This window comes from Zonotrichia albicollis, chromosome 2 (assembly GCF_047830755.1).
Source record: "Zonotrichia albicollis isolate bZonAlb1 chromosome 2, bZonAlb1.hap1, whole genome shotgun sequence".
In the NCBI taxonomy this organism is placed as follows: domain Eukaryota; kingdom Metazoa; phylum Chordata; class Aves; order Passeriformes; family Passerellidae; genus Zonotrichia; species Zonotrichia albicollis.
This window is the reverse complement of record NC_133820.1, coordinates 117,622,187-117,638,462: the sequence shown is the minus strand read 5'-3', so window position 1 is coordinate 117,638,462 and position 16,276 is coordinate 117,622,187. Positions and strand designations below refer to the sequence as shown.

At 33.6% G+C, this 16,276-nt stretch overlaps 1 protein-coding gene across 2 annotated transcripts in view; it reads left to right on the top strand.

Moving 5' to 3' along the window:
* The window catches only part of NCAM2 (neural cell adhesion molecule 2), a 268,868-nt gene that overhangs the window by 182,300 nt on the left and 70,292 nt on the right, over window positions 1-16,276 (top strand). For both annotated transcript variants that reach the window (XM_074536167.1, XM_074536168.1), the window contains exons 10-11: window positions 9,927-10,114; window positions 10,776-10,872. In XM_074536167.1, the coding sequence (XP_074392268.1) occupies window positions 9,927-10,114; window positions 10,776-10,872 (285 nt within the window). The remainder of the gene's footprint in view (window positions 1-9,926; window positions 10,115-10,775; window positions 10,873-16,276) is intronic.

The window sequence follows — 16,276 nt, the reverse complement described above, 5'->3', positions numbered from 1 at the left end:
TTAAATATTTCTTCCCACCAAGTCATCTTTGTGTTTAGTTATGTTTAATTTTCCTTATATAAAGTCTGCAAGGTAAATCAAAATTAAATCAAAATAAAATACCATTTTCAAATATTATTTATTAATGGATTTCATTAACTGCAAAATTTCATTTAAAGTATGAAGCCTAGTGTGTATTGGATGAGAGTAATAATAAGCAATCAATTGAAAAGTGGAATATATTATGGTATGGTGGAATATGTGATATGTATTGGGTATTAAGATGTGTCTATAGTTATTATCTACATATTTATCATAGAGAAATAACTATTTTAAAAATTAAAAATATTAGAGAAATGCGCAAAGAAGGTAAAGCAGGTCATATGCTAAGATGAAGTTTTCAAGACAGCCTGAGGAATTTAAATATATTATACCTAGTGAATTATAAATTGATTTTGCTTATAGTATCAGGTGTCTCTCAAAGTTAGTTTTGCTATACAAATATTTACATTTTATTATGGTACTTTTTTGTCTTTGAAAGCATAATACAGACCTGGCTAAAAGAAAAATTGTGATGAGAGAAGACATTAGGTCTTGGGTTTTGCATATTTTTTCATTGCATAATTAACACTGAAGAAAAATCTTAATTTTTACATGTTCAGTGTGCTGGGTCATCTTTTATCACAGTGTTATTATCAGTTAGGGTGCCCCTACATCATTACTAAGTTGGAAAAGCTTTAAACAAGGAGCAATGAACAACACTTATGATCTTTGAAAGACTCTCTATGTGCCCTTACACTTTTCCCTTCTTTGTGTTCAAACTGTCATTAACCTGTCGGAAGTTTACACAGCCCTCACTTAATTTTGTCCTCCCAGATGCACACATGTAAGATGCTGCTGTTTCTGACTGCTCTGTTTCACCAGGTGCAAATTCCTTTGGACAGTACTCCTTTTTCCAGAGAAAGCCATTCAGCCACATCCTTTGGAAAATTCTGTTTTCCCATACACTATCCAGGAAGCATTCTGACTAAGAGACCTTTTTAGCTGAAATTACCAGTTTTTACATCACTATTTTAGTTAAATGTCTCAGTTTCAGGTTACAATTTCAATTACAGCTATTAGATAAGCTGGATGGTCCAAAAATGCTCATTTCCTCACAGTACTCAAAGAGTAGTGTTTTGAGATAGAATAATCTATGACAAATATCTTACATTGAGTAATATGATACATTTTTGTATGAGATCAGCCATGTGAGTAGTTGATAAAAGTGATTTCTTAAAAATCAGTTTCTGAAAAAATGCTTTTAAGTAATTTTTAGTGTATTCCAGGAATATGAATATTTTCTTAATATTGCTTTTCGTTCAAACATGATTTTGGAGTAATATTCCATATTAGTTAAATATCAGCTTTGGGTGGTAAAAACAAAAATAATCATGCAACATGTGCAGTATTTGTTATACTATGGTATTGCTTCTCAATAACAATCTTTTCCTTTATGTTTTGATTTATTTTTCCCCTGCCACAATTTGAAACCAACTTTATTACTGTTGCAGTATCGAACTTGGTTTCATTAACTGATTATTCTTCTGTTTTGTTGTGTGTTGGCTGTATTGCACTGCAGTTGAGTGGGATGCTTCGTATTCATGCAATTTAATTTTATATCTTTGCAAAAAAATTACACAGCATTACTTAAAAGTGGATTCAAGAGATTGAGCTGCAAATTCTATTTACTTTCAAGGAAGAAAGGTTTTCAGTTGGTGAAAATGCTACTACTGTGTACAAGATGTCACAAATTTTATCACAGAATCATGGAACAGTTTGGTTTGGAGTAATCTTAAAGTTCATCCAGTAGCAACCCCTGTGCCATGGGCTGGGACAACTTTCACTAGACCAGGTTGCTCAGAATTCCTCCAAGATAGCCTCAAACACTTCCATGGATCATCCACAATTCTCTGGGAAACCTCAGTGTTGTGATAAATGTCACAAAAGGCTCCAGCTGCCTACTGCTATCATAAATCATGATAGATTCAAACAGTTCATAATTTGCATTTGGTTTCTGGTAAAAGAGATCAGTGCAGCCACATCCCATCACTGCTCACAGAATCACAGAATGGCATTGCCTCCTTACTGTCCCTGGACACCACCGAAAAAACCTGACTTTCTCTTCTTTACACCTTCCCTTCATCCACTAGGCATGAGGACCCTGCTCTATCCTGTCATCACAGCTGGAAAACAACACCAATAAATACAAACATATGGCCTGGGAAAGAAACAAATTACAGGAAAAACAATCAAGAGAAAGAAAAAAATTGAAATAGTATAGGAAAAAAATATCCATCTTTTCTAATAAAATACTATTGGCTTTAGTTACATTTCTTCCTGTCAAATTTATAGGTTAAAATGAGAAAGCAAAGATGGAAAAGGTCAACCTTTAACATCATGAAATAAGTGTGATAATTTTGACATATTATGAATGTCAGTTCTAAGATTTACCATTTTTCTTCTCTGCACTTGTGCACTTGCACAGAAAGAAATTTACTGTGCCACTGCTGTGACTTCAAGGGGTCAAGAAAGTTGAATTCTGGTCAAAGATGAGGTTTATCACATACAGTCACTTTCCAGAACCATTTCACCAAACTTCCCAGAGTGAAGCAGAGTTAAATGCATCCATTTTCTTTTTCTGGTGTTACAGCAGTGTGTAAAATGGAGAAATTATTCATCTATATAATAAATCTACCTATTTTATAATAAATCTACCTGTTTTCAGCCCAAAAGCTTGTAAAAATACTTTGAAAAAAAATTCTATCCTAAAACCATTTTCCTTAAATATATGTTAATAACTTGTTAAACATGATATTCATATTAGAAATTTATCATAAATTTTTACCAAACAAAGCTCTCTACTGCATGTTTTGGTTAATCTTGCTATCATTTAAAGTAGATTTTTGATAACATATTAGCTACTTTTTTGTTAATAGAAGACCAAAATTTGAAAGAATAAAATAATTTGTGGTTTTTTTTTTTTTTTGTTTCTAATAATTTAGTTATTAATGGATATATATGCATCAACATCTTTTCTTACTGTCATAAATTTTCACATCTGCAATTGTGAAGAGTAAAGGTAGAAAAAAACTGAGGAAGAATTTTCTGATGCTTCCTTGAGCCTCGTTCTACATTGTGAAATTTAAATATTTACACTGATAATGAATATAATAAATTGTAAATGGTTTCACAAGTATTTTCATACGATATAAAATGTAATTCATGTTACACAGTAATAACCTGTGAATGAAAAAAAGGCATCATGGCATCCTTATACTTCCAAGACAGATCCGTCAAAGCAGAGTCATGGCATCTGAGTATAATGAAGAAAATAATTATGTGATAAGTGTGGCACTGATATTTGAAACTTGAACAAAACTAATTTTTAGAGATTTTATTTGTTGTTTTCTGGACAGCACTGCATGTAAAAATTAGGTAAATAGATGAAAAGGCTAAGAGTCCTTGCTCAATACAGCAACTATTATGATTTGGGAATGTATGAGAGAGGCACATTAACTCTGAAGGTAAGGGTGACAAGTAGGAAAATCTGTAAGGTAAAGACTGAATTTTGTTCTGGAAATGTGACACATAGGACAAGAAGAAAGATGAGGTTGGGATCTTTGAGAAAAACATTGAAGTTTTTCACTTCTGCTGTAAAACAATAATGTAATCTAATATTTGATGGAAAAGTCAGGCCATACGAAATTATTCCATTAATTGGAACACATGTAACAATTGAAAATTTGGTACAAACTGGCATCATTTGAGAACAATGTGTTAACAATGGCAGCACCTGATAATTTTATTCCTAAAGTGAAAATTGCTGCTAGTGTGATGGATCTGTAGGGGGAATTTTCCTGTCCTAGATCTGATTCCCAGTGTTGGTGATTCACAGCCATACAAAATGATTAATAGACATATGCAAACAGTTTATTTTATACATCACTAGTGGCTTATTTTGTTTATTTTACCTAGGTATGTTTTCTTTAGGATTTCTCCTTCTACTTTAAACTAGTTTAGGCAAATTTAAATCAATTTTTTATCAATTCAAAGCAGACATTTCTATGAAATTAAAATTTCTTGGGCTTTAGTTTGTCTTTTGTGGTTTTTGGGGTTTTTTTTTAAGCAAAAACAAATACAATTATTTAATGTCAAGTGAAATTCAAAGAAAAATAGGTACATTGAATTTCTACAATTGTGGCAGCACCAAGCACCTGAGCCATGCATGCATTCATTGCCCAATATTATTTAATGTACAATTGTCAACATGCTTTGCATCTAGCAAAAAGTATCTTATGGAAATAGAGCAATTGGTAAAGTGTTTGAGTATTAAAAATAATACCCAAGTTAAAGTTTCCAGGAACTAGTAGTGTTTGTCAGTAGGAGGGGGCTCTTACTCTTCATAAAGGTAGAATCAGTCAATAGTACATCATACTATTGAATATCAATGTCATATTTTAATGAATTTTGAGAGGAACTAAGAGAATGGGGAAGGGGGAAGGAAATCTTACAATAAGTGTGATGTTTTCTGCACTTGCTTTGAAAAAACTTGTACCTCTCAAAACTTTTAAAATCATGGCTTGGATTCCAGAAAAAAAAGACCCCTCTGGTTATAGCTAATAATCATGACAAATTAAAATCAATATGTGACGAGTTTCATTAGCTTTTCTATTTGGAAATTTCTTATGTGGGTCTTGGATGTTTTTCCTTACAGCCACAGGGTTATGATAGTAGCAGTAAGTATCTGAAGTTTTCCAATTCTTGTCTTCCTTTTAAGAATGATTACAGATTAAAATATAGTCACCTAACCACATTTTTGAAGTCTTTCTAATATTATTTCTTCTTTCAAATGACTGTGTGACAGTTATTGTACTTTTCTGTGGAGGTCCTTCTGCTTTGTATCCAAGGAGGAGCTATTAATTTTAAAATATTAACTATTGAAAAAGGTATAAGGGAGAAAGTACAAGAGAAAGATAGATGGCTGTTAACTAAATTGTGGCAGAGTTACAAAAAATTGAGGCACTTTTACAGTATTGATGGCAAGGACAGTACTAGATTTGCCAGAGGATGTGGTTTATTAAAGTCCTTGATGATGGGAAACTTATGCCAACATTAATCATTTCAGAGTGAGGCTTCCAATACTATACTGTAGGAAATGTCCCAGAGTCTTAGACCTGACAATCTGTCACATATTTTTATTACATGTTCCAGGGAAACAAATAGCCACATTTTGAAAACCTATGTTCTTAAATTAAGAAGTACAAATCTGATTCTGCACACCAGTTTTCCATTATAGTTGTCTGGACACATGTACTGAATCAGGTAATTTGCTGTATCTAATTTTGTGTATGACACCAAACATACACCAGAGCTGGATCTTTGTCATCCCTAACTTAATTACTTTCTGGACAAGGCAGGTGATGTATTAGTCTGTTCTTGAATCACTGTTCCTGGACATTGTAACTAACAAGGATATCTAAATGCTAGAGACAGCTTTCAGGTCAGAATTTGCTTCTCTTAAATAATCTTCTTACACAGGTTATCCAGAACTCGTTCTAATTGGAGTGCCAACCTGTCAGTTTCTCTCTTGCTTGGTGAAATAATCAGCTTGAATTTAGCTGATGCTGGTACCATAACGTTAACTACTCTAAAATGCCATTCTAAATTTATAATTTCTTACAGAATCCTGCACCCAATAGAATAGCTTGGTTTAGTTTTATATCTTTGTCATATAGTCTTTGTTCCTTCAAGGCATCTTTTTTCATTTGGATTGCCTAATCTCTCCAAAGTAATATTAGATCTTTCATAGCTGAACCTTAAAACCTTATGGACTTTATCACATCCTGGCTGCAGCATCCAGAGCCCTGTGGCCAGCAGGTCAAAAGAAGTGATTTCTTCACTTCTCACCCATCTTTTGTGAGACCCTCACCTGCAGGGCTGCCTCCAGCTCTGGGATGCCAAATACAAGGAAGACATGGACTTGCTCCTGGAGCAGGTCTAGGTGAGGGCCATGAAGGTGGTCAGAATGCTGGAGACAGCCTGGGAGGGTTGATGTTGATAAGCCTGGAGAAGAGAAGGCTCCAAGGAGACCTTTGCAGGCTTTCTGTGTGCAAAAGAGAGACTTTTTATCTGCAGTGATAGCATAGGGACAATGGTTTTAAACTGAGAGTTATCAGAAATTGGATTTTAGGGAGAGCTCTTTTTAGTTATGAAGGTGAGAGACCCTGGCACAGGCTGCCCAGAGAAGCTGTGGATGCCCCATCCCTGGAAGCCTTCAAGGCCAGGCTGGATGGGGCTCTGACCACGCTGGGATAGTGGGAGCTGTCCTTGCTCATGGCAAAGGGGGATTGGAGCTGGGTGACCTTTAAGGTTCTTTTCAACCTGAGCTGTTCTATGATATTCTGTGCATCTATTAAATAATATCAATGGTTAATTTTGTAAATTTTTTGCAGCTTTGGGGGATTTTACTTGTTTTGTTTTCAGTAAAGTGCTAAAAGGTCAGTTATAAGAAATACCATCAGGGTGTATATATTTTATTGGAGTATTCAAGTTCCTACTTCTACTTATCTGTTCAGAACTCTAGTATGTCATCTTAACTTTTAACTTTATGTAAAAAAGCTTAAAAGGAACAGTTCATTTGCACCCTGCATTGAATTTTGTCAGGTGTAAATTAATTCTCAGTTACCTAGAAGTTAAGCAGAAAGCATTATTATTTTTAATGGTTCTAATTTTTTAACTGATTTCCATTGAATCTTTTATTTTTTTAAAGAATAAATATATTGCATTTTAAGATCTTTTCATAGAACCACTTTCTCATTTCTACTTGGTTTTACTTCATTTTCAATTGATAGAGCTTTTCGATAAATATTCTGGTTTTTAATGTAATTTATTTGTTAGTTATGTTATAAAACTGGTGGGATCAGGTTTTGTAAACATATAATATAGTCAGACTTAGATTTTCAAAGACTTGGCTTTAAAGTTTGTTATTTTTCAGTATTCATTTATATTAAACATATATATATTATATAATGTGTGTTTATGTTTGAGAAATACTAACTCTGTAACCATTAAAGCATACTAAACAACAGTTAGTGATGAAGAGCATATAAGAAAAAACAAATTCTCTTTATAAACAAATTATTCCCTTCCACCTCAATCTTTTAGTTTCATAAGAAATGTAAATTATCTTTTATTTGTACTGTAAAAAGAAAATTACTTACAGAATTATGTTCTTTTTGTAAAACATAGCTCCAGGCATCTTAAGCTGTTCCTGACTGGGAAATCAAAAATCATATGTTTTAAGATAATCTCTCCATTTCAAGTCATTAGTGCAGTCCTCTTCTTTTTGTATACTGGAGCTCTTGACTGCTGGGGAAATGGCTGCAAAGCATTTTTACACAAGTTTTTGAGGGAAAATACAAAGCTCTTTTTTGAGGGGAATGCTTTACAATTGTGAGTTGTTTATTTTGGGATATATCTTTATTTGACAGACTTTTAGTCCTACTCGCGGTTTATTGTGTTTATGACTTTTAATACCTGTAGTTTTGGTGGTAGATGGCAGTCCATAACTCACCTATACTTTTAAAAATATCAAAAATATATACAATGGGCATCCAAAACCTACCTTTAGAGGAGAGAGGAGTTGGAACTGGAAGTCCCTATTCACTTAAATGCTTTTATCTGCAGTATAGAAGTGTGCACTACTTTTTCACCTGTAAGTCTTAAAATAGGAAGTGAGTTTGCCACATGTGCATTGAGCATCAAACCACATAATGTTGTCTAGGAAGGAGGATTTCTCAGATTCAGAGTATCTTTTAATCTTCAGCATTCATGCCAGTGATCATAAATGGAGTGAATTTATTGTAAGGATTGCACACTGGAAGACAGTGCTTACATCAAATTTGTGAAACAACCTCATGAAGACTCTAATGAGATTTCCAGTCAATTTGTTTACCATGCTATTGATCCATCTATTGAACATGCAGAAATGAGTTTGTACAGTTTTCCTACTAGTGATTCTCACCATAAACTTAATTTCCAGAGGAAATCCAAGGCTCTGAGCCTTGGTATTTTGAGATTCTTGACCACAGCTAACCATAAAACACACTTATGCAGTTTGCTTTTTTTTCTTCATATTCTCCAGTAGTGCAAGATGTCACACTCTGAAGACTCTTTGATAGTCTGTTCTTTACATTAAACTGTTTAGCTGCTGAAATATGGGGTGTTTAAAGGTCTGTGAAAAACAGGATATCTAGAATTACTTATTAAAACTCTTGGAGCAGAAAGATGAACTCCTTTGTCTCGTAAATAAATTCATAGCCAGGCAAGCTTTACTTATTTAGATGAAAATGCTTGTTTTTCTACAAAAATAAGGGCAGAACAGTTATTGAAGGAAATGCTGCTGGCCTTGAGCAATGTAGCAGCTTTGATCTGTGCTTTAAAACCTCTATTGATAACAATTCTTTTTGCTCAGTCTGTATGCCTAGATGCAGAAGCAGCATATGTCATCAAAAAGTTTTGCTTTTTCACAGAGGCAAACAGGAAGAAGTTTAAAATGTGCACTTCAGGGAAAAAAAAAAAATGAAAAAATCCAGTTGTTTTTAACCATTCCTGAAGCTAAATTTTGCTTCATACTAAAGATGCTCAGTTTTGGTCTCTGATACACCTATTAGGAACTTTCATGCCTAAAACTAAGCTATATGTGAGAAGACTAGAATAGATTTTTCAGTGATATATGAAAACATTTATGAGCTATTTATCAAAACATATATATATATACACACACACACATACATATATATTTGTATATGTGTCTTAGATATTAAAAAGAGATAGCACTGCAACAGCTGTAACTGATAATTCTCTTTTGGAATTAAAGCATTAAGGGAGTTTCTGTGAATAAATAATTTTTTTAATACTGTGAAAAGATAGTAACAATGACATTAGGAAATAACACAAATCCATATTTGATAGAAAAACCCCACTATTCACCCAAGACAAAAGAGGGGAAAAGCTACTCCCTCTCATTTTATAGAGGTCACTAAACTTCCTGCTTTCCAGAGAAACCTTGAGTAGAAGAGATAAGTCTTGTCACTTTGTGGTACTGTGGTCTGAAGATCACATTTAGTTTTACAAACCAACAATTTCCTCTTTGTCAGACTCAGTGTTTGGTATATGTTAAATGCAAACATTTCTTACAAACCAGTCAGGTTTGTAAGAAAAACACACCAATTTTTTTTTTTTTCCTTTTCAGGCTATAGCTTGATAATTTCATAAGGAACTGATACAAAGATTGTCCTAAATAATATGCACACAATATATTTTATGCTGTGGGTAGAACACATTGTAACATTTTTTGGTATTCTTTTGCTATTTTTAAAACTTTTATTTCCACAAAAAAAACATGTATCTTTAAAAATATTTCATAAATTATGATAAAGTTCCAGCCAGAAATGGGTGAAGCCAGAGCACGAGAAAATTTGAGTGAATGTAATTTCTCCATAGCAAAAAAGACGCTGTAAAATCAGCACATGAACAGACAGTGTATGTTTTTAGGTCACCTCCTTTTTTCATATGAAGGTCTGGCTGAAGACTTTGTCATCCTCAAGAAGAAACACTCTTCCTCATTTCTGAGAGAGTGTCTTTAAAGGGCAAGTGATTGCCTAAAGTTAAATATATTTGACAGGTATTCTCTTTCCCAAGAAGTTCAGCTGAAACCATTAAAGAGAGGAGAAACTTACCACGATAAAAGCCCAATGAACTCATGGTTGAATACTAATATTTTCATGTTCTGTAGTAAATTGGCACAAAAGCCAATTGAAATTTTTTATGAAAGCTTGGATATGGATATACAGAATGTTTTACTAAACCAGTTAATAAACTTGTGCATTACTTCTTTCTTCCAGATGCTCCGACATTCCTGTCCAATCAAACCATGTATTACTCTTGGGAAGGCAATCCCATCAATATAAGCTGTGAAGTGCTGGCAAATCCATCTGCCTCTGTTCAGTGGAAAAGAGGAAAATTAGTTTTACCTGTAAAAAATACAACTCATTTGAAGACCTACAGTACAGGAAGAAAGCTGATTCTGGAGGTAAGATTTCAAATTGAAATCAGTCTGGTGGCAGAACATAATTTTGTCCTCAGCTTGGCAGCACTGTGAATAGTGAAGAGTGTATTTAAGGCTAAAACCTACAATTTAATAAGAAACACTCCTAAAATATAAACAAAACAACAAACAACTATTTATGGACTGATCTATCTACACATTTCTTATGAGTAATTAAAAATAAATCTTATTTGAATGGCTTATGCTCAGTTTTCCAACTGTACCCAACAAAAATATAATTTGCATTTATTGGAAGTAAAAAAATCCATAAATAGATATAAAACTAAAATACCAAGGTAAGACTGAAAGTTAAAGTGACTGCCTCATAGGTGCTTGGTGTCTACAAAAAAGTTGATTATTTTGGGGTTTTTTTGTTTGTTTGGGTTTTTATAAATTATTGTTTAAAGAAGAAATAGAAAGACAAACAATGTCATGATTTTCCATTATCAGATTTATTCATTTGAAGTTGAGAAGGGGGAGTCAAACATGAAAATTGTGTATTTAGGTCTATGTTTGGAGGATATACTAGATATGTTGAAGTAAGAACACGTCTGCATATTGATTAAGGAGAGCATACTTGAATTTGATTTAAAAAAACATGTATTTAATAAGCAACTAATATTTACAAAGTGTATTCATTTTAAAGATTGCTCCCACATCTGACAGTGATTTTGGACGATATAATTGTACAGCCACAAACAGAATAGGAACAAGATATCAAGAGTATACACTTGGTCAAGCTGGTAAGTTAAAATGTTGCTTCCTTTTCTTTAAATATTTTTTCCAAATTTAATCAACATTAAGTTCAGACACACTATCCTCTGTTTATTTTATTCCATGGACTGTTTGCAGATAATTTAATTGTCTAAGAGCTGAGCTGCAATATATATATAAAATAAACCAGTTCTCTCAGAATATGAATCTTCTTTTGATTTAAGTTCAAGGCCTTCTGAAACTTGAAAAAAAATCAGTCTAACCTTTTTTCCTTTGTTCTTACTATATCCTACATTTATAACAATCTATTTTTATTACTTCAGCAGAGAGACATATGGCTTGCAGGCACTAAAAAGTAAGAAGGAATTAGAAATTTTTTTTTCCTTTTTCCCCCTCATATTTTCTTGATAAAACCCCAATGACAAGAGACTGAAATGCATCAGCAAAGAATTTCTATCTCCATTTGCACTTTTACTTATTTAAAAGTAGAATTTGACTGGAGTGCTAGATTGAAATAATTTAAACTCTGAGATATTCTACACCTTATTGTTACAGGATGTCTGAAAATTTTTATTTCCTTCTATTGCTGTTTAGAAAAATAGAAAAATCTGACTGTATGTTTGTTCTTTGGCAGAAATAACTATTAACTGAGAGCAAATGAGATTTTTTAGCACTGCTTTCAATTATATTTTCTTGTGGAATGGAGTAACTCAATATATATATATTTTTTTTTTCCTTTCTCATTAGGACACATACAAGTGATGCTTAAAGTTTTAGTTGCAAGTTTTGGTCTAGGATTTTTGTTTTGTTTTGTTTGTATTTGTTTTGGGTTTTGTTTGTTTGTGGGTTTGGTTATTTTGTTTTTGTTTGGTTTTGGGTGTTTTATTTTGCTTTGGGGGTTTGTTTGTTTGATTTCTTTGGGTTTTGTTTGTTTGTTTAGGATTTTTTGTATTAAAGAATTTAGACTCCTACTCCAGGAGGACTTTTAGGGGAGCATTGCTGAAGCATGCACATCCAGTCACAGGGAAGATCTCTGACTTGGCCTGCTGCTATTATTTGAAAATTTTTGCTCCATAGGGCAGTTATTTTCTTTTGATGTCTCAGGAGTTATAAACCCTATTATTTATTAATATTCTCCTTGGACTTTGTACATAGTATAAAAAGTTTTTCCCATCATCTTTGTAGGATTCTAGCACACATTTCTATAATATCATAATATATCTTTTGGTTTTGAAGAACCATGAAAAGTGCTGAGCTTCCTAAAATAGGAAAATGAGGGGTTCAAATTTCTGACACACAATTTTACATCACTTAGAACATCCCTTACCCTTCATTTTACAACTTTTTCGGGGTGTTAGCCGTGGTGTGATCTTACCTTCCTTTGACAACTGCATTTGGCCACCAACAAAAAAGCTTTTCTTGAAGCCATGAACATAAATCCCAGTAAAAGGAAGGAAAATCCCCACTTGCATCCCTCTGGGGTCTTACCTCTCAGGAGAGAAAATGATGAGAAAATGTTGTGGTTGTCACTGTGTGCTGTTTTTTCATAAATGTGTACACACTTGGGAGGGCATTTCAACAGATATTCTCCAGAATGTTTTTTTTTTCTTAGATTTGCAGAACAACATCTCAAAAACATCACAACAAATGATAGTACATGATGACTATTTTAGCTATGTATATATCCCCTGCTTTTATAATTTATTAATTAATCAATTGTAATAAAGAATATTAGCTTTGAAAAGTTAATTGAAAAAGCATGGAATATTTTGTCATTTTACTTCAGAAAATTCACACATGAGCACCCCTGGAAATGCAAGGAAAAACAAACAAACTACAATACTTTTTTTTGCTTTTTAATACAACTATATCAGAAATATTAGTGATGCCAGTGTTTTAAACAGATTAATATTTTCTACTTCTGCAATGTTTTGTTTATGTTTTTTCCAGGCAATTCTTCAGGAAACTCGATGAAAACTGAAAAAAAATGTGTTGTAGTTATAAACATAACAAAGGGAGTGAGGATAAATAGAGTTATGGGAAGAGATCATGTAAAGCATGAGCTGTCTGGGGATATTCTAGATAATGATATTAAATGCAGAAAATAGAAAAAAAAAAAAGAAAAGCAGGTTTATTAGTAGTGATAATGAACAAGGCTGGAAAAACCTGGATTTGGCGTGTCACTGTGCACTGCTATGCACTACTTACCATAGTGTAATGCATTATATTCAGTATCCTGAAAGATTGATATTTTTAACATTTGCCTCTAAATAGACTTTTGTTTTGGAATAAAACCCCAAACTGTAATTCACTGTTACAAGTTTTGCACTTAAACTGGCATCAGCTGGAAATGGAAAATTATCAGGGATACAAAGGATAAAACCACTATAATAGATGCAGGTATAAGATGACGAATGCAGCTTTGTCCCTAGTTTTATTACCTTGGTTGCTTCACTCTGGTTAATTAGGAATGCCTAATGATTGATATTTCCCATATTAAAGGCTATAAAATCATTTCATGCATTTCAATGCAGCATACTTTGCCTCCTGGCTTTGATTGTAAATACAAATTCTGGGGCATAGAATATTTTTGCAAAGGCTCTGTCAAGGAAAAAAAAATACAATTCCTAGCTGGGAGACAGTATTAGGTAAAGTATGGTGCTAAGTTAAATATGATCACAAATAATGATCATTTTGCTAAATAGTTTTCTCTTTAAATTCTTCAGGAATACTTATTCCTTCATGTTTCATTCAATTTTCTGATTTGCTGGATTTCAGCACAATCAAACTACCTTTTTATATTAATTTAATGCTACTTAGGAAGTTATCATACTGTCAAAATTCCATTTTCTTTATTCTTGTTGCCTTCCTTAAGAAATTACTTATTGATGATTTTAGAAAGGAAGATTTATTTCAGAATTGATGCGCAATTTAAAGCCATATTTTTATGACAGAAAAAAAGCATAACTGTTCACTTGGATTACACAGAGCTACTGAATCAGATTGAACTCCATTTAAACCTCTCAAAACAACTGAGAGGCTGCAGAGTATTTGAAGTTTCATTCTGGAAGGCGATGGCCTGCTTAGAAACTTCAGAGTTTTGTTGAAAGCTTAATGAGATGTTCCCATGACCTGATTGTTGTGGTGATGAACTTTTAAAAATAACACATGGGTTACCTCCTTTTTCATTATCCAAGCTTTTAAAATGTTATGCGTGTAACATATGGAACGTGAAAAGAACCACAGCCACTTGTTGCCACTGCAAATTAGTTTTTTCATGTCAGCACAACAGCCACAATTTGTATTTTAGAACTTTACTTACACTCTGGTTTTAATCTAAGTCAGGCTTACATTTTGGCAAGCCAGGTCAGCTTGGCAGGTTGTCCCAATGGTCTCAGAGGCTGAGGTGAGCACAGATATTTCTAAGATTTGTCCAAATCTAGTTTATGCATAGTTTATGTGAAATACCACCATGTAGGGAACCAGTATGAACTAGAAAAGCATTCTTCTGTGTCTTTGAGATCTCAGTATAATTATTTCAAATGTTTTGTGTACGTTAGTAGAAAGACACATGGCCATCAGTAATTTAGGATCATGTTATTGGAATAGGTATTTTAATATCTTAAAATGGTAAATTTCAAGGTTGTGACACAGAGATAAACAAGAATTTTCAAGGTTTCCCTTTTTTAAAATAATAATCTAGATTTTCTACATAGCTGGATGTATAGCTGGGCTGAATATAGAGCCCTAAAAAGTCAACTATGATTCACCTCTATGGATCTCATAGCCTTACTCTTCCTAGACTTTCCTTTCCCCTTCTTCCTTGTATTCTGGGGTTTAAAATGATTTAAAAGTTCTGCTGTGGTTAGGAGCAGTTTTCACTACACCAGGGTGCTCAATGTCCTGCCCAACCTGGCCTTGAGAACTTGCAGTGATGGGGGGCATCCACAGCTCCCCTGAGCAAATGGGAGATGCTACATCTGCTAGAGATGTATGATTTATCTTTTTCCTTTCTACAGGAATATTACAGGTAATTAAAAACAAAAAGTCAATGATGCCATTAGATACTCAGAACTCCTACACCATTTTATTGAATTAGATATTCTTTAAGCATCCTGTGCACACAGAAAGTCAGTGAATATGGGGAGTAATGACAACAAAAGCAAAAGGGAAAGACCATAATTGAGCTTCACAGAAAATGCACCCTGTAGCCTCTTTTATGGAATAAAGTCATGCCCAAAATATGAAAAGGCTGATTGACAACTGACAAAGGCTACCAAATCAAATGTAGAAATTTACATGTCTGTAGTTTCGATGCTGGCACTTTGCTTCTGGTTAATGGGTGTTCCTTATTTCACCAAGTATTTGCATTTCCATGCAGGTAAAATAAAATCAAAGTCATAGGACTTAATTTTCCATGGGGAATAGTATAATGAAAAAGAAAATCATATTCTGCCAAAAGCCCATTTGTCTCCAAAAAGACCTAAAATCTAGCTTGCTGTTCTAAAACTTGCCATTCACATAATAGCAGCATCAGCTAAAGGATTTTTATTGAAAAATTAACTAAACAGCAACATATTTTCAATTAGAATAGGTATGAAACTATCAACATAGCAGCAGTGTTTTGCTTTGTGTGCATGTGTCTTATTTTAATTTATTATTTATGTGTTTATTTGCTAGCTGTGGTCTTACTAGCAGAATTTGGTTTAATAACCGAATGCTTATTTTTCCAGAACTCACAGAGATTTGGCAAAAGAAATATATGTAGATCCAATATTGAGATTTTTTTTTTTCCCATTTTAAGGATGTACAAGCACAAGCTATTTCATAGACATTTTCGAGTCCAGAAGCTCATCTGGGGACTAGGCTTCCCAGCTCATCTCTTTCCTTGCCAAAGCTCATCTCTTTCCATGCCAAGGTCCTGGTGCTATTTAGATTCAGCATTTAGACATGGTTATTTTCAGTCAATATACATGCCAGATGTACAGAAAGAGGAAAAGCTGGAGAGCTGCAGTAGAAACATGCTGACAGGAGACAAGAGCTGACTGGAAGATCAATCCCTGAGCCCACTACCCACTGTCACACAATCACTTCCTTTTCTGTGTTTATACCAAGGCTGCTAAGCTCTGAGAGGGAGTTATGTTCTTCCATAAAGCTATCAAAAACTAGCTTGAAAAAAAAATCCTCAGTGATAAAAAGTGGTCATTTATTGAACACTCTTTGTTGTGTTGTACGGGACTTTACACATCAGTGGAGGCAAATATGAACTCATAATTCTGTGTGTACTTCTCTATCAGCTGTGATAGCATTTTTGGAACCAAACCAATTCTATTTAGGCCATTGTATCTCAAATTCCATTTGTGCAAACCAGCATTATGTGCTGAGTACAAAATAGATGAGGAGCAATTTTACACCTATTGTTTGGAGGAGATA